The sequence below is a fragment of the Geotrypetes seraphini genome, chromosome 9, assembly GCF_902459505.1.
Source record: "Geotrypetes seraphini chromosome 9, aGeoSer1.1, whole genome shotgun sequence".
Taxonomy (NCBI): domain Eukaryota; kingdom Metazoa; phylum Chordata; class Amphibia; order Gymnophiona; family Dermophiidae; genus Geotrypetes; species Geotrypetes seraphini.
In genome coordinates this window covers 55,897,798-55,917,465 of record NC_047092.1, presented here as the reverse complement: position 1 = coordinate 55,917,465, position 19,668 = coordinate 55,897,798, and the positions used below count along the sequence as shown (strand labels likewise).

General features: G+C 44.2%; 1 protein-coding gene across 1 annotated transcript in view; it reads right to left on the bottom strand.

Annotated features, from left to right (window-relative positions):
• The window catches only part of BMT2 (base methyltransferase of 25S rRNA 2 homolog), a 121,409-nt gene that overhangs the window by 39,125 nt on the left and 62,616 nt on the right, over positions 1-19,668 (bottom strand). Inside the window, exon 3 of the mRNA XM_033958858.1 lies at positions 19,075-19,239. Within this exon, the coding sequence (XP_033814749.1) occupies positions 19,075-19,239 (165 nt within the window). The remainder of the gene's footprint in view (positions 1-19,074; positions 19,240-19,668) is intronic.

Here is a 19,668-nt window from a genome sequence, read left to right as displayed (position 1 = left end):
TTGCATAGAAGTAGGTCAGATTGGACTACCCTTGGACCCCCAAGGGTCAGCTTTATCGGCTGTCCTATTTAATATCTATTTACTACCGCTATGCTAAATATTGAAATCACTGGGAATAACTTTCTGGCTCTATGCTGATGATATTCAGTTTATAATACCAGTGAGAGACTTGATATCTGATGCTCAAATTGCAGATCCAGAATTGTTTTTGTGCAGAGTAAGTTGAAATTGAACATTGGCAAGACCGAAATTATGTGTATTGCTCGTGAAATGCATCTGCATTTATTTCCATCAGAGACTGTCCTGGATAATATAGTGATTCCAGTGTCAAGTCAGTATAAATATCTTGGAGTTATATTGGATTCGATGCTCTTTTAAGCCACAAGTCAAGATGGTAATTTCTAAGGTCTTTTTTAGACTTCGTTTGCTAAGAAGGTTAAGAGATTATCTGTCAGTGGAGAATTTTTGAACGGTTATTGGGGCAAGGTTGATACTTATGTTTGATTACTGTAATTCTCTTTATTTGGGCCTGTCAAAGTATATGATTCAAGCATTATAGTTAGCTCAAAATGCGGCAGCTCATGCAATTGAGAGAGCATCCAAGTTTGACCATATAGGAACCTTGTGTGATCTTCATTGGATGCCTATTACTTATCACATAGAATTTAAAATGGTTTGTGTAATCTTTAAGCTGTTGAAGGACAAATGTCCTATCCAACTTAGCTCTCTTCTGCAGATATATCATCCTTGTCGCGCTTTACGATCTGAAGATAAGATCAGTCTTGAGGTTCCATATATTAAACAGATAAAGTTGGTTGGAATTTGGCATGCTTTAATAACTGCAGGGTAGTAATATTGTGGAATGCATTACCTTTGGATATAAAGAATGTTACCAGTTTACTTCAGTTCAGGAAATTGGTTAAAAATTTGTTTTTCCAGAAATATTTTGGTAAATGATTGAGTAGGAATTATTTAAGTGAATCTTTTTTCTAAACCATAAAAAGTATGAAAGGGTGACAATTTTTGAGTGATTCAGAGGTGACTGCAGCAGCAGAACAGTATTTCAGTGACCAAATATCAGAGTATTTTTGGAAGGCTTACACAAACTTCAGAAATGATGTGCCAAGTATCTTGTGGAATAACTTGTAAGTTTCATGGTTACACAGCATTCCCTTCTTGATTGGGCTGAGAACTTTTCAGCACCCTCTTGTAGCACCATATATCACAAGAAGTATGTGATCAGTGAATACAGTATCCAAGGCTTAACAAATAATCTAGCAACTGCTCCTATTTACCAAGCATTTTTCCCCTCACCTGCAGAGTACTAGTAGGGAATACCCTGACAGCCATAAGCAGGGCCAAAGCCAGCTAAAACTGCACACTCGTCCACCATGGTGGCCACCTGATGCCTGAGCATCTGTTCCCCTTCTGAAGCCCTCAATAAAGGCCTTCAAATGTGCATCCATCTCCTTCTCAGAAGCCCTTCCCCCTCCAGAAGACTTCCCCAAAGCACATCTATCCCTTCCTCTCATCTCTCTACTCCCCTTTCCAGTCTAGCATCTACATCTCTCTACCCCCCATTGCCAATCATCGCTACCTCCCTCCCTTCCTTCTAGTCTTTGTCTCCCCATTTCCTCCTTCCTCTTGTCAAACACCAACCCTCTGTTGTCCTTTTGCCTACCCCCATGGAATAGTCCAACATTTTCTTCTTTCCACCTCTTCCAACATGGTCTAGCATCTTCTGCCTCTCTCCCCTTCCTGTTCAGCATCTCTCTATCTCCCTATTGCCTCCTTTCCCCATCCAACATCTCACTTCTCTCAAATGGTGCATTATCTTTTATCCTGCCTTTCCTCTGAAAATGTTGCAACACACTGCTTCCTTGTGTCTCTCTCTCTCCCCCTCCCCCATACATGGTGCTAGATCTCGCTCACCCTTTCCTCCATACCCCCAGCATCCCCCACCCTTCAGACTTTCCTCTCACTATCCATATTCTCCCCTTTTACAATGCTACCATTGATTATCATGTTTTAAATGTGACCTTACTAATAATTAATCCATTAAAACTCTACTTTCATATCTTGGATCCAATAGCCTATTTTTGGATGGTATTATGTGCCAGCTAACAGATTGTTTGAAACTTTGGCATTTTTCACCAGTTGAAAGAATATTGGAATATGAGTAAGAGGAAGAAAAATAGGTTTTTGGTTCCAAGATATGAAAGCAGAGTTTTAATGGATTGATTATTGGTATGGTCACATTTGTAACATGATATACAAAATAAAGGACAAGATCATTGGATGTAGCTAAACCACAGATGGAACACAGCATCTGAACCACACTATAGGTGAAATATACCATATCATTCTGTTTCTTTTACCTCACAATTGTTTACTAGGAATCAATGCGGCTATAGTATCCCAAGAGAACATTGTGTGAGAGAACAGTGTAAACATCATATAATTCAGATAAGTTGATTGTTTATTTAAGTGACTTATTAATTATGAGATACTATATAGTGTGGGAACATTGTGATGCTGTTATGGTTCTTCAAACTAATGGTCAAAATGACTGTACAGTTGAAGCACTGAGCACACAATTCACATAATCATATTATATTGATAGCATTTTTATTTAATATACTCATATAGAATTTGAATGGGGTACCACATTGGTATTTGATCTGTTTGTCTTCTCCAATTTCCTTCCAGTGCCAAACCATAAGTATACTGTAGGAAAAGACTGTAGCAGTGACTGACAGCTACCTGAACATCATGGGTGCTTAACTGTAAAGTACCTGATAATTTTAAAAGAACAATTGCTAGCTACATTTAGAATTTTTTTGCAGTACAAAACAGAGCTTGCATGAAGGTGACTAACGTAATTTAAATTCTATTTTAAATGGGGAATTCCTGTGGATACCAGCTCACAAGCCATATGTAACTGCACATTACTCCGTATTTGAATACGCCTGTTTTGAACCATTAACAAGTTGTTTCTTTAGAACCAAATTCTTTTACTAACATCCAGAATGTATCAAAAACAAAACTTTAAGGCAAATTCTAGGACTAGGATTTGGGGTAGAGTTAGAAGCAAGCACCTACCTCCCGTCCCCACATGCTGCTATTCTGCACAACTCAGTTTTTAAGATATGTATTTATATAACCAAAACACAATTGATATTTTATCCTTCTGAGACTACAGAACAGTGTTGGACAACTTTCAGGTAAACGCTATCCAGCACTGAAAGGTGCCAATTAAATCTCACCAAAACAGCACCTTGATACAAGAATTTATTGGTTACCTTTTCCTACATGGCTTAGCTGCGGCGGCAAAAAGTGCAAACAGAATGCTAGGAATGATAAAGAAGGGGATCACGAACAGATCGGAGAAGGTTATCATGCCGCTGTACTGGGCCATGGTGCGCCCTCACCTTGAGTACTATGTCCAGCATTGGTCGCCGTACATGAAGAAAGACACGGTACTACTCGAAAGGGTCCAGAAAAGAGCTACTAAAATGGTTAAGGGACTGGAGGAGTTGCCATACAGTGAGAGATTGGAGAAACTGGGCCTCTTCTCCCTTGAAAAGAGGAGACATGATCGAAACATTCAAAATACTGAAGGGAATAGACTTAGTAGATAAAGACAGACTGTTCACATTCTCCAAGGTAGGGAGAACGAGAGGACACTCTCTAAAGTTGAAAGGGGATAGATTCCGTTTAAACATAAGGAAGTTCTTCTTCACCCAGAGAGTGGTGGAGAGCTGGAACGCTCTTCCGGAGTCTGTTGTAGAGGAAAACACCCTCCAGGGTTTCAAAACTAAGCTGGACAAGTTCCTGCTAAACTGGGCCTACACAGGTGAGGCTGGACTCATTTTAGAGCACTGGTCTTTGACCTGGGGGCTGCCACGTGAGCGGACTGCTGGGCACGATGGACCACTGGTCTGACCCAGCAGTGGCAATTCTTTAGTAAAGTTCTTAGCCCTAAAAATAAAACACTTAAGCTAAATGGAATAAAAAAATAATTTTGCCTTATCACTCAGTTTATTATGTTCACATATTTATCTTTTTATGAATGTTTACAAAATAAATATTGTTCTTGCACATATTCTATAGAATAATCATAAATGGTTTTGGAACAATAATAGTGATATGTATGCTGCACATGCTTTAAATTTAAAGTTTAAAACAAATTCAAAGATACATTTTTACATAGTAGCATAGTAATGACGGAAGATAAAGACCCGAATGGTCCATCCCAGTCTGCCCAACCAGATTCAATTTAAATTTTTTAAATTATTTTCTTCTTAGCCATTTCTGGGCAAGAATCCAAAGCTCCACCCGGTACTGTGCTTGGGTTCCAACTGCCGAAATCTCCGTCAAAACCTACTCCAGCCCATCTATACCCTCTCAGCCATTGAAGCCCTCTCCAGCCCATCCTCCCCCAAATGGCCACATACACAGATATTTAAAAGCAAACAGGTGATGCAGAAGAACACAGGTAGGATGCTTTCATCCCAATGCCCAAAAGTTCTTAGTGAGGATGAAGGTACAGGACATGACTTCCTTCCTTGGTTAAATACTAGTTTATATTTATTAAAAACACTTATAGACTGCCTTTCCACTTGCACTAACCAAAACAGTGACCAACATACATACATCGACAGGAAAATATGATTAACCCAAATATAAAACAATGTACAACACGCAACCATATACACTGACCACATCAGTTAAGATGGCACTTGCTCCACAACTCTGTTTCTCTTTTACAATGGCTCCTAATATTATTGTGAATTAGGTGTTAAGTTGCTGATAATTATGTTCAGAGTAATCAATGGAAAAACTTCCAGTTATTTTCATATTGTAACTTATATTTTGCTACTTCATAATCACTACTGTACAGATGAAATCAGGCTAAACAGTCCTTTTAGGCCTGGCTTCAACATTCTCTTGTGATTTCTTCAGTTAAGAACATTAGGTAATCTACCACACAGTCTAGGATATTTTTGGTTGCTGCCTGGTGTCTTTGGAATTCATCCAAGTGAAATTAGGTTGCTCATTTATTTTAATAGCTTTTCTTAAGTGAAAAAAACCAATTCTGCTTAATCGAATATTTAGAGGGGAATTCTACATAAGGGACTCAAATTTAAGTGCCTGGATAGTGTGGGCTAAGCATTAATTTTAACACAGCAATTTCACCAGCCATGCTGGTGTAAATGCTCGTGCCTACAAATGGGCAGTTGGGACACAAGTTACAGTTTTCTATAACATACATACTTAGGCCTAGATTCTGTAAAGTGCGTCTAACCTTGGGCGTGCTTTAGGTGTCTGATTTAAGTGGATAATGAGCAACTTAAGGGTCTTAACAAGCGTTAATTGGGACTTAGACTGAGTTAGGCGCCAGGTAGGCGTTCTTAGAATATAGACATGAGATAGAAGTTTTGGGAAAAGTCGCATCCAAGTATGTAGATGTGGGCATAATGAGGGCGTGGTTAAGGATAGGAACCACATAGACTCTAGTTGGGCGGCAGATTGCGTCTAAACATCGTGGAAAATGTAGGCAAACGAAAAGCTGGTCTAAGTGTGGTTTCCGTTTGGTTTCTGCTTGGCCTGAACTCTGGTTTCTAAGGACGCAACATAGATGTGCTTTGGCTTCCGAAATGATATATTCTATCTAGACTTCAGGAATCAGTTTTTTTCCTCTTTTTCCCCTCCTAATAGATTTAATAAGCCACCATATCAATAGAGCTCATCAATATAGACATATTGCATGGAAAACATATTACTGTTTAGGCAGAAAAGTACTATGATTTACTCATTACACCACCTTTGGCATTTCTGTTTAAAAGAACCCCCTTTTTTCTCAACAAACAGTGCTGCAGCTTTCTTGATAGAAAGAACATGAAAAAGATATCATTATTGCACACATTAGTTCATTTCTCAGCGCTTAAAAATAGAAAAACCAGATACAGACCTTAACATGTATTTTCCCCTCATTGCAAAATGGAGCTGTTCAGCTTCACAAAGCTGACCTCATTGTGAGATCATCAAGGTGCATCTTCAAGGTAGTATGCCACAATTAAAAGATGCGCTGGGTGTTTAACTCACAATCTCTTTATGATCAGCACAGGATTTTAACACACTGAGCTACAGCAGCTTCTCCTCAGATGGATCTCGCTGCCCTGTCATATCATAGTTGAATGACCTGCCTATGTATCATCTGATTAGCTATCATATCACAATCACCACAAAGAAAACTTAATGCGCCTTGTCCATCTTCTCAAGCTCACCACTTCAAATCCCACCTTCTCTAATTTTAACAACTTCCTAACAGCTTCCTATTAGCTGTCATAAGAGGGTCTAGATGGTGGACTTTACTGTTTTTATCAGCACATTTCCCTTTCCAGGCAAACTTATTTTCTCCTTCCCATGGCTAGGACATCCTAAGCTGTCATGGGAGGAAACTTCTCCTCTGACAGAAAGATGCCATTTGTGGCTCACCAGGTTAATGCACCTTTTCCATCTTCTCAAGCTCACCGGTTCAAATCCCACACTCATTTTAACAGCATCCTAACAGCTCTCATAAGTGGTGGACTTTGCTGTTTTTCATCAGCATTCTGCAGTTTTCAGGCACAGGTGCATTAGATACATTCATCTGCTCTCAGCTACAAGCCATTGTGGTAGTAATGTGTTGTGTTTTTTTTTTTAAGCAATATCCGCACAGGGCAACAGGTAGAAGAGTTTACTAAAACTTCAGAGGGCTTGGACAGATATTGAAGGAAGGTACATGTATTTTAGATGTACCCTAGAGACACTACTGTTGGTATATTCAGCTTGCCTGGTTGTGGTTTCATACCTGAGGAGTGTGTGTTAGGGTGGGGGAGGGGGTTTAAGTGAGAGAGAACAGGCTGCTTTAGACATATGAGAATTGCTGCAGATCATTTTAAAGATCAATTCAAAGGAATGGCTAAAGAGTTTGAAGGTTTTCTGGTAGAAAAATGAATATCAAATATTTGCTAACCGCACTCAAGACTTGAACCCCTGACGTATGAAAGATAAAAGCAGCGCCTTAAGGCATAGAGCAGTGGTCTCAAACTCGTGGCCCGGGGGCCACATGTGGCCTGCCAGGTACTATTTTGAGGCCCTCGGTATGTTTATCATATTCATAAAAGTAAAATAAAACAGTTTTTTGATCACGTTTCACTAGCTATAAATTACAATATTATTATTAAGACTTAGCTAAAAGAAAAGATTTATAAACTATAAAGCAATGTTACTTACCGTAACAGTTGTTATCCAGGGACAGCAGGCAGCTATTCTCACTAGTGGGTGATGTCATCAAACAGAGCCCCGGTACGGACGTCTCACAAGCACGTGTTGCTTGTAGAAACTTAAAAGTTTCTAGATGCCCGCACCGCGCATGCGCCGGTGCCTTCCCGCCCGGAGGTCCGGGCGTGTCTCCTCAGTTCAGGTAGCTAGCCTGAGAAGCCAACCCAGGGGAGGTGGGTGGGACGTGAGAATAGCTGCCTGCTGTCCCTGGATAACAACTGTTACGGTAAGTAACATTGCTTTATCCCAGGACAAGCAGGCAGGTATTCTCACTAGTGGGTGACCTCCAAGCTAACCTCAGTGGGATGGAGGGGGAGTTGGCGACTTAAGAGAATAAATTTTTCAATACTGTTTGGCCAAACTGTCCATCCCGTCTGGAGAGAGTATCCAGACAATAATGTGAGGTGAATGTGTGAACCGAGGACCAGGTGGCAGCCTTACAAATTTCCTCGATTGGTGTTGATCTGAGGAATGCTACTGAGGCTGCCATTGCTCTGACCTTATGGGCTGTGACCTTACAAGGAAGTGATAATCCAGCCTGGGCATAGCAGAAAGAGATACAAGCCGCCATCCAATTAGAGATGGTGCGCTTTGATACGGGTCTTCCCAACTTATTAGGGTCGAAGGAGACAAAAAGTTGAGGAGTGGTTCTGTGTGGCTTGGTGCGATCCAGGTAGAAAGCCAACGCACGTTTACAGTCTAGAGTGTGAAGGGCCGATTCTCCGTGGTGAGAATGGGGCTTAGGGAAGAATACTGGAAGTACAATGGATTGGTTGAGATGAAATTCTGAGACCACCTTAGGCAGGAATTTCGGGTGAGTGCGGAGGACCACCTTGTCATGATGGAATACTGTGAATGGTGGATCCGCCATCAATGCCTGGAGTTCGCTGACTCTGCGAGCGGACGTAAGGGCTACCAGGAAAAGCACTTTCCAGGTGAGATACTTAAGAGGGGCCCTGTTGAGTGGTTCAAACGGGGGCTTCATGAGACGGGAAAGGACTACATTGAGGTCCCAAACTACTGGGGGTGGTTTGAGAGGAGGGTTAACATGGAAGAGTCCTTTCATAAATCTGGCGACCACCGGATGGGCCGAGAGGGGTTTCCCTTGTAGGGGCTGGTGGAACGCCGCAATAGCGCTCAGGTGGACTCGTATGGATGTAGACTTGAGCCCGGATTGAGATAGGTGTAGGAGATAGTCCAGCACGGAGGATAAGGAAGCTCGCTGAGGTTCCTTTGATTTAGAAACACACCATGAGGAGAATCTAGTCCATTTCTGGGAGTAGCATTGTCGAGTGGCGGGCTTCCTGGAAGCTTCCAAGACCTCCCTCACTTCTTGAGAGAATTGGTGAGGGGTTACGTTGAGAGGAACCAAGCTGTCAGGTGGAGAGACTGCAGGTTGGGATGAAGCAGTGATCCTTGATGTTGAGTAAGTAGTGAAGGAAACACTGGAAGTGGTACTGGTTCCCTGCTGCTGAGTTGAAGTAGGAGGGAGAACCAAGGTTGTCTGGGCCACCGAGGAGCTATTAGAATCATGGTGGCCTGTTCGAGTTTCAGCTTGACCAGAGTCTTCTGGATCAGCGGGAATGGTGGGAACGCATATAGAAATCGTTTCCCCCAGTTCAGTAGAAAAGCATCTGCCTCGAGGCGATGAGGGGTGTAGATCCTGGAGCAAAACTGAGGCAGTTTGGAGTTGTGGGGAGCCGCAAAGAGGTCTATCTGAGGCGTCCCCCACTGTGTGAAGATTTGGTGAAGGGGGCTGGAATGGAGAGTCCATTCGTGCGGTTGTAGTAGACGACTCAGTTTGTCTGCTAAGACGTTGTTCTCCCCCTGAATGTAGACTGCTCTGAGGAAGGCGTTGTGGCGCACCGCCCAGTCCCAGACTCGTAGAGCTTCCTGGCAAAGGAGGGCCGAGCCCGTGCCTCCTTGCTTGTTGATATAATACATGGCGGCCTGATTGTCTGTGCGAATGAGGATCACCATGTCGTGAAGTAGGTGTTGGAAAGCTTGGAGCGCATTGAAGATGGCTCTGAGTTCCAGTAGATTGATTTGGTGTAGTCTTTCCGCACTGGTCCAGAATCCTTGGGTGCGGAGACCATCCAGGTGGGCCCCCCATGCATAATTCGACGAATCGGTTGTGAGAACTTTCTGATGGGGGGGAGAGTGCATCAGCAAACCTCTGGATAGATTCGAAGAGGTCATCCACCAAAGTAGAGACTGCCGAAGAGCAGGTGTGACTAAGATGTGTTTGGATAGTGGATCGGACGTCTGATTCCACTGTGATGCCAGGGTCCACTGGGGGATCCTGAGATGGAGTCTGGCAAAGGGTGTCACATGTACTGTGGAGGCCATATGGCCCAGGAGCACCATTAGTTGTCTCGCCGGTAGGGTTTGGCGAGTAGACACCGACTGGCAGAGATGAAGAAGAGACTCCATGCGTTGCAGAGGCAGGAATGCTCGGAGTCGGGTGGTGTCCAGGACCGCTCCGATGAAGGGGAGGGACTGGGTGGGTTGTAGATGAGACTTGGAAAAGTTGATCTCGAAGCCCAAATTCTGGAGGAAGTAGGTTGTAGCCAAGGCCGCCGAAGTGACCTCTGGGGCTGACGGGGCCTTGATGAGCCAGTCGTCGAGGTATGGGAACACCTGTAGACCCCTGTCCTGGAGTGCCGCGGCCACTACCACCAGGCACTTTGTGAAGACTCTGGGGGATGAAGATAGGCCGAATGGTAGCACTCGATACTGTAGGTGCAGATTTCCCACCCGAAATCTGAGGAACTTTCGGGAGGCCGGGTGAATGGGGATGTGAGTGTAGGCCTCCTTGAGATCCAGGGAGCATAACCAGTCGTTCTGCTCGAGGAGGGGGTATAGAGAATCCAAAGTCAACATGCGAAACTTCTCTTTGACCAGAAACTTGTTGAGGGCCCGAAGGTCTAAAATGGGTCGCAGGTCGCCCGTTTTCTTCGGGACGAGGAAGTACCGGGAGTAAAACCCTCGGTTCAATTGGTCTGACGGGACCGGCTCGACAGCCCGAAGCTGAAGTAAGGTTTGGACTTCCTGAAGAAGAAGGGCGGTCTGCGTCGAGCTTGAAGGATACTCTCTTGGAGGATGGTCCGGGGGGACCCGATGGAATTGAAGAGAGTATCCTTCTCTTATGATGGTAAGGACCCATAGGTCCGTGGTTATGGCCTCCCATCGATGGTAAAAAAGATGGAGGCGGCCCCCTATGGGAGAGGCTGAGTGCAGAACGGTGTCGGTTATGCTCCCGGGAGGGGAGTCAAAAGGGCTGGGGAGCCTTAGGTGCAGCCGGTGGCTGAGGTTTTTGCTGAGACTTCTGGGGAGGTTGTCTCTTCGCAGGTTGTCTCGCAGCAGGCGTTTGTCTGGGCATGTAACGCCGCTGGTAAATCAGGGGTGGCCTGGAAGGTCGAGACTGTTGAGGTTTGGGTTTGGGCCGCAGGATGGATTGAAAAGATTTTTCATGATCCGACAGCTTCTTGGTAACAGTTTCGATAGACTCATCGAACAGGTCAGCTCCCGCACATGGTACGTTGGCGAGTCTGTCCTGGAGGTTGGGATCCATATCGATCGTACGGAGCCATGCCAGGCGACGCATGGCTACCGCGCTTGCGGCAGCACGTGCCGAGAGTTCGAATGCATCGAAGGAGGATTGCATCAGCTGGAGGCGTAATTGGGAGAGGGAGGCTACCACTTCCTCGAACTCGAATCGAGCTTGGGTGTCTATGAACGGAGTGAACTTGCGGAGCACCGGCAAGAAGAACTCCAGATAGGAAGAGAAAAAGAAATTGTAGTTCAGCACCCGTGATGCCATCATGGAGTTTTGATAGAATTTTCTACCAAATTTGTCCATCGTTCTCCCCTCTCGGCCCGGCGGTACAGAGGCGTAGACCTGGGAGGGATGAGAGCGTTTAAGAGAGGACTCGACCAGTAGGGATTGGTGGGAGAGTTGAGGGCCCTCAAACCCTTTATGGTGCACGATGCGGTATCGAGCATCGAGTTTGCTGGGAATCGCCGGTATGGAGTACGGTGTTTCGAAACACTGCATGAAGGTCTGATCCAGCAATTTATGCAGGGGGAGCCGAAGCGACTCCGTTGGAGGGTTAGGTAAATGCATGGTGTCCAGATACTCTTTGGAGTATCGGGAGCCCGTGTCAAGGGTCACATCCAGATCATCCGCCATTTGTCGGAGGAATGATGAGAAAGACAATTGATCCGCCAGCGTCGGTCTGTGGGACGGGCTGGAGGAGGAGGAGGCCTCCGGGTCCATGGACATCGGGGAGTGGCAAGGAGAATCGGGTACGGGTGTCTCCTCGTACTCCGGTCCCTCCGGAGGGGACACCTCTGATGAGGAGTATCCCATACGTTGCAGTTTTTTCTGCGGTGACACCTCCGAATGGCGTGAAGAGTGCCAGGATGAGTGTCTTGATCGGTGCCCGTCTCGGTGGCGGGACGGGGATCGGGATCGTCTGTGCATCGCATGGTCTCCCGAGGCCCCCAAGTGGTGGATAGGGCTGGAAGCGGTGGATCGCAACTGGGGTTGCGATGCGGATTCTTGCGATGCTACCCAAGTCTGGTAAGGAGTACGGAAGAACTCTTCCTGACTATGCCCAGGGCTTTGAGTATCGATCGGAGGTCTGGTCCCATGTTGGCGCGGAGGCGTAATGGGCTCTAATGGCGGCATATCGGTAAGCGAGGCTTGCCGCATGGGCATTGCCGCCCTCCCCCGTTCGTCCTCGTCGGTTTTCGAGGTCGAACGGCGTGGAGGAGGGGGAGGGGGCGGACCGCCCCTTTGGACCGGTACCGGGAGGTCACCCTGTATGGCAGCGATGAGCCCGGGTCCGATGGTCTGCATGAGCTCAACGAATTGAGCTTCCAGCATGGACCGTAGCGAAGCCGATAAGGAGGGATCCGCACCGAAAGGGGGTCCTCCTGCACGGTCATCGCGCTCCTTCGAGGTCGAGTGCTTCTGCTTAGTAGCTTTCGGCACTTTGATGACCACTGGTGGCACTGTGGAAGGAAGAGGTACCTGAACCGAGGAGACCGGGGCAGGCACCGACGTCGAGCTCGTGGATGGTGTCGGGATGAACGATGCCGGTTTCACCACACTCGATGCAGGAGGGGTCGATACCGGTTTCGCCCGAACCGGGGAGGTATCAGATGAAGTGGAGGCTGAGGGATCCTTAGCTGCGTCCATCTTGAACATCGATTCCCACAATAGGCAACGCCGCTTGAATGAGCGTGCCGTAAGGGTAGAGCAAGGCCTGCACGATTTCGGAATGTGGTCAGGGCCCAAACACTGCAAACAGCGCCGGTGAGGGTCCGTGAGTGAAATCGCGCGTTGGCACTTGCTGCACTTTTTAAACCCGGTGATTGGCCGGGACATAGGCCGGAAAATCTCCGCCGCGAGGTCGAAGCCAGTGGGCCTGAGCCACGTGGCCGGCCCGTTCGACCCGCCGGAGGAAATAATCTTCTTTTTTTTTTTTTTTTTTACTGAAAAGGAAAGTACTGTTAACTGTAATTAAAAGAAAGCGAAAACGCGGACAAGGAAGGCAAATTTAACTGAATTCAGCTAGCGCATGATGAAGTTGAACTTCTCAGCTCCGCGGAAAGAAAAGAACTGAGGAGACACGCCCGGACCTCCGGGCGGGAAGGCACCGGCGCATGCGCGGTGCGGGCATCTAGAAACTTTTAAGTTTCTACAAGCAACACGTGCTTGTGAGACGTCCGTACCGGGGCTCTGTCTGATGACATCACCCACTAGTGAGAATACCTGCCTGCTTGTCCTGGGATAAAGAGTTTTACCTCATACAAAATAGCCATTTCTTTAATAAGGCAGTAACAATTTTTTCTGAGGCCCTCCAAGTACCTACAAATCCAAAATGTGGCCCTGCAAAGGGTTTGAGTTTGAGACCACTGGCATAGAGCGTTTAGAATTTGGTAACAGAGCCTCTAGAGACAAAGCAGATGAGAAATGGCTTCTTGTCAAAGCTTTGAGAAGTGAAGGAAATGATTAAAAGTCAGTGCAGCTGTGTCTGGCCAAACCATACCCAAAGCACGTCCAATCAGATTTGAAAGTTTTCTGGCGGGAAATCCTAACTGTGCTTATGTCATCAGATGCTACTTAGGCGTGCTTAGTATAAGAAGATCCATCAGAGCAGTGTTTTCTCTTTTAGGACTCGTATTCTGTGTTATTGCTTATGCTGATTCCGAGACCTTACCTTTCTTGATTATCTTTTAACCTTTTCTTTCCTATATCTGCCACAACTTTCTCCATTTCATAGGACCATTAGCAGCTATAGTAATTTGCAATTTTGATGTCTTTCTAACCTTTTTCAACTTTCCAGGTAACTATGCTGCACCTATGCAAGGAACTCCTTGTTAGCAGCTCAGATACCAAATCCAGGTGAGAATGATATATTGCTAGCTACTTAGGTGTCTTTATTAGATAAAAGTTCAGGCAGAACTGATTTCTTCTTTGGGACTCCCATTCTGTGTTATTGCTTATGGTGATTCTCCATTAACTTTTTCTCCCCCTGATATCTGCCAAAACTCTCTCCATTCCACAGGGTCATTAGCAGGCCTGAGAATTAGTGATGATAAAAATTGGTTCAGGAGTGCTGGCTAAAAAAAACACCATGCTGTTTGAAACTTTGGTGCCAGCTAAATAGATATGCAAGTTACATGAATATGTGGAACCTATGATGTTGGGAAGATGGAAGCAGTGCTTTTACTCAGAGCTAAAGGTAATTCTTCTGAGAGTCATAATTGATAGGCACCCTTATTATAAAAAAGAAATAGTGTTTTTTAGCTTCTGTTCATTCTAGCTGTTATTCTGAGACTGTGCTGTGACATTCTCCAAAGACTTCTGCTTTTTATTTTTGCCACAGATGTATTAACATTGTCCCCCTTTTCTCCTGATTTCAGGTTCCCAGAGTGGCTAATGACTCCCCTTGTGTTTCCCAGAAGCCAGAGCAGGTCTGTTCAAACTGGGTTCAGCAAACCAGCTTGCACCTGGCCAAAGTTCAAATACCAAAACAGAAAGAATAGGTGAGAATGATGAACTGCAACCTTTGTTTGCCCTTGTGATGAATTATCTACATTTTCACAATACTAACAGAAGAGTGTAGTTATAGAAGATTTTCTGAGAGAACAGTCAATTGGTGAGTTTTAGGCTCTCTTTTACAAAGATGCGCTAAATCCACACATGCGCTATTAACGCGTGCATAAGATAACATGCACACATTAACATTTACCACGTGCTTAAGCGGCACTGTTTAGGTGCCATTAGCGTGTGCTAAAGGTTAACGCTTGCATGTTATCCTACGGACGTGTTAGTAGTTAGCGCATGCGTGGATTTAGCACACATTTATAAGAGAGAGCCTAAAATTCACCGATCAACTCCTAATTTGTATCAATCCATCTTTTTCTTCAGCCTGCCCTCTCTGACCAGGAGCAGATTCTGGGACCTTAACAATTCTACCACAGTAACAACTTGGACCTAGAAGTGGCTTACTCTGCATACCTGTCATCCATCTCATTGAACTGCAGTTGCCTGATATTACACTTGCATGCTGCTTTCCTGGACTGTGCAATAAAAATCTTATACCATTTTTCACCTTGTGCTTATTTACATTGAGTAGCAGCCAGGCAGTAGTGTTTCCTTAATAAGCATCACTTCAGCTACTTCGTCACAATGACCTTTGTCTTATCTAATGTTCTATGAGGCCCAGGCTGCAAAGGAGAGAAGCGAGGAGGCCCTTAGGGGGTGGCAAACAGGTAGCTGGCATGTCTCCTGCCTCACAGCCTCCAACCAGCATAATATTTGAGAATAGGAGAGCTGGAGAGGATGAACAAGGTGCAATGAGGTGCCCTAACTTGGTGAGCCAGAAATGGCTTCTTTCAGTCAGGGGAGAAGTTTCCTTCCCATACTTGAGATATGCTTAACTGCAGCCGATACGGCGTGCTTCCGGCGCTCTGCTATGGAGCCGCATGCACACCGTAGCTACTGCTGTAACGACACCTAAATGGAACAGTATATTCAAACCAGAATTGCTATGATTTTATGGCTTATTGTGTAGCACAGCGGTTAGAATGAGGGTTGGGGTGTGTGCCTGGTCTGGGTTTGACTCCTTCATGTCCTTCAACTGACAAAAATACTCATTTTAATAAAAATTACAAGCTACAGACCAATCCAATCTAATTTTCATCTCAAACAGCACATTAGCAATACATTACAAAAGTTAGAGGCATTTGATAAAAACAGCAGTATTTGACTCCATGTCACATTTATTGAACCATACTTGAGATTCTGGCTTTTGGGTCAATGAAAGCAGTGCTTTAAGCCAGTGTTCTTCAACCACCGGTCCATGGACCAGTGCCGGTCCACAGAAATTTCCTGCCGGTCCACAGGGCCAGCAGTGCATCAGGCCCAAAACAGTGTTCTTCAACCGCCGGTGTGATCGATGTGGCGTTATCTTCGAGCCAGCTCCCTCTTCCTAACTGATTCAGTGCACAAAGCCACTCCTATGGGCATCCTGCACCTGAACCAGAAGCCTTCTCTCTGATGTTGCAACATCAGAGGGAAGGCTTCCAGATGAGGCACGGGACGTGCAAGGTGCAATTAGTACTATTATGGGGGCGAGGTCTGGGGTGGAGATTGGGTAAAGATGGGTGGGGTCTGGCCCACGACTTAGCCCCGTGTTCTTCAACTGATGGTCCATGGACCGATGCCAGTCCACAGAATAATTTTTTTATTTCTGCCGGTTCATAGGTGTAAAAAGGTTTAAAAACACTGCTTTAAGCCATTGAGCTACCAGTCTTTTGTCTCAGCTAACTGTGATATGACAGCTAAGCAGATGATACCTTAACAGGTCACTAAGCTATGATATGACAGGGGAGTCAGAGAAACTGGAGTGGAAGGTGGTGTAGCTCAATGAGTAAAAGCACTGTGCTGATGTTACAGAGGTTGTGAGTTCAATTGCCGGCTCATCTTTTACTTGTGGCATTCTACCTTGCAGGTGGCACCTTGATGATGTCACAATGAGGTCACATTGTGCAGCTGCATACCTCCATTTGCACCATTCAGGTCTATTCTGTGTTTTATTCTGTTTTTAAGCTTGGACAAATGAAGTTATGGGCTTTCTCTTTGCTTTGAAGAATGAGCTGATTGGAGCAATGTTTCATGAGAAAGAGTGTTATTTAGAGCAGTGGTTCCCAACCCTGTCCTGGAGGAACACAGGCCAATTGGGTTTTCAGGCTAGCCCTAATGAATATGCATGAAGCAAATTTGCATGCCTATCACTTCCATCATATGCAAATCTCTCTCATGCATATTCATTAGGGCTAGCCTGAAAACCCGATTGGCCTGGTGGTCCTCCAGGACAGGGTTGGGAATCATTGATTTAGAGAAAGGAATCACTTCTAAAAACATCTCTCAAATAATGTCTGTGGGATGCCCAGAGAAAGCTCATTGGCTTACACCACGCCTATACGATGCTCAAAGTCCTACGTTTTACACTTCTTATAGAAGCTAATTATACCATTGCTATACAAGTTTCTGTATAGCACAGGAGTGAAGCTTCTACCCCTTCTAAGCTGATGTTTCTAGTTCAACTCCCAATCAGTACCTTCAAGTCAAAAAGTAATCTTATACTTATTCTTTTAAACATGGCATACTGTGTTTTTATTATTCTTTTAATGATGGTATACTTTGGGTTTATTATTTTAAAGCTTACAATCCTGAAATAATGATAACAAATCAGTAAAAAAAAACACATTTTTATATATAACATCGTAGGAATGTCTATCTGGCGTCTATATGAGGAAAAAGTGGATTTTTGAAAACGAGTATCAGACGCCAATCTGATGCCTAAATAATGCTGATTGAAACTTGCGCCACGAGGACGTCTAAAGCACGCCTAAAACTAGACGCAGTTTACAGAATCGGGGCCTTAATGTCTAGCCCTGACCTGCCCATTCCCCTCCCATAGGAATGCTCCTTTGTAGCTGCGCACATGAATACTTACAGGTAGGCACCCATTTACAAAATTGGGCTTAAGTGCACTTCCGCAAAAAATTTCCATTATCTCTCTTTCTGAGCCTACAGCAAGCTGCTTAATTGGAACCAGTGAATGTTCTATGTAGAATTCCTCCCCTAATGTAATAATAAATTTATTTATTTACTGCAATACCACACGGTTCAGCACAGTTTACAAGAGATAAGAACTGTAAAAACACAGCAAATTTTTGCCATTTTCTTTCTTTCTGAGCCTACAGCAAGCTGCTTAATTGGAACCAGTGAATGCTCCCCTAATGTAATAATAATAAAATTATTTAAATATCGCAATACCTCACGGTTCAGTGCGGTTTACAATAAGGAGGTAAGAACTGTAAAAACACAGTGAATTTTATACCACAAATTACAGTACATTATATATAAAATAAAACATTAGAAATTATTAACTTATCTAGATTATACATATTTATGAAACAGATGTTTTTAAAGATCAAACTAAAACTTTTATTCCAAAGTTCTGCTTGAAAGGATAGGGTTCTATTAAGAAATCAGTTGTACATACAACCTTTTATTGAGGAGAAAAAAAATAAGGCTGTGTTTCATGAAGAACGCCTGTTTTCTACTAGCTCAAAATGATCTAAAAAGTAACTTGGTATAAGACCATATAATGTTTTATAACAAATACAGTGGAACCTCGGTTTGCGAGTAATGTGGTTTGCGAGTGTTTTGCAAGACAAGTAAAACACTCCCACAAACCTTAACTCGCAAAACGAGCATGTCCCGATAAATGAGCACCTCCCCCCATTCTAACCAGCATCGCACCCCCCCCCCGCCCGCGAACGTCCCCCCCACCCCGAGAACCTGAATTGCACCCCCGTGCTGCCTGGGCTGGGCCTTGAGCATCTGCGCATGCTCAAGGCCTTCTGGCTCTCATTCTCTCAGAGGAAGAGAGGACCCCCCCCAAGTGGGAGGGAGAGAGAGAGGACACAGTTGGAGTTCTTGGAAAGAGGAACTCCCTAGAGGGAAGAATGCTGGCTGGCTCAGTGCCTAATCCTCAGTAAGTCTTAGCAGAAGCAAGGATACTCAGCCTACACCCTGAGATAGGTAATGAAGGATACTCGTCCTACACCTCCAGGCAGGTGGGGCAAGAGCCTGACAGAGCCACCCCACCACCCCATTTATTCAATCTAATTTGATGCAAGATTTTATAACCTGCAGGGCACGGGGTAAACACATACAATACAACACATTAATACAAGAACTTCAGAGAGAAATTGTGTAGTGTTTATTTTGCTCTTTATGTTCTTGTTTTGAATTGTTAATGTTTTTGTAACCCACTTAGGATTAGGTAGAATACAAAATTTTCAATAAACAGTACTCCTGAACTACTTCTGGTACTGCCCTTACTGAAAGACCTAAACTGTAAATGATAGCAAGTACTTCAGATTTGAACACCAACACAGCATGGAATTATAATGCAGAAAAATCCAGATCTTGAATCTTTTCTTGAGTGAGCTTGTTCCATTAAGACAGAATCTAGGCCTTGTGACTTTTTTTTAAATTAAAGTGTACAACATGGAGCAGTGATCCTTAGCTAGATCTAATGTATTATAGACATGGAACTGTAGTTAAACGGTATGTTCCAAAAAAAGACCACAATATATAATTACTTCTTAAAATGCATTAACAGTCAGAGAAAAAGCAGCATAAACACTTACTCTTCGGCTGTGATTCTGAGGTTGGAATGTGCAAAGTCTTCACATTTTGCAGGCCGGAGATCCTTTAACACTGGACTGGTCATAGATCTGTCAAATCCTGCTCTTCTTTCATCTTTTTCAAGAGCTTTCCTCTTTCCTCCGTTCAAAAAATATTCTTGGCAAACACTACAAAAGACATTCTATTTAATACTGGGGAAACCATTCAACAGGTGTTACTCCCATCCACCCCAATAAACTCATCAGAAATCAGATGCAGAACTATCTGAAAAATAACCAAGAAACTCCAGATTCCATCCCCTGCTGTTCCTGTCAACGAGAATTAAAAAGAGAATATCTGAGCAAAATGTTACCTACTGGCAACAAACTTAGGAAACCACCAGAAAGAAAAATGTTCCTTAGAACATTTTAGTACTAACAAAGAGCATTAGAAAACAAGGAAATATCAATTTGTTTCTTCAATATTACTTAGTATTTCGTGGAGTTTGTATAAATTACTTGCACTATGATTTTACTGCAAATGTAGCCAAATGATATGTACGGTGTGTGATTGCCAGTCTTCTGTGCTACACATTACTAGTACATAGACTCTGTGCT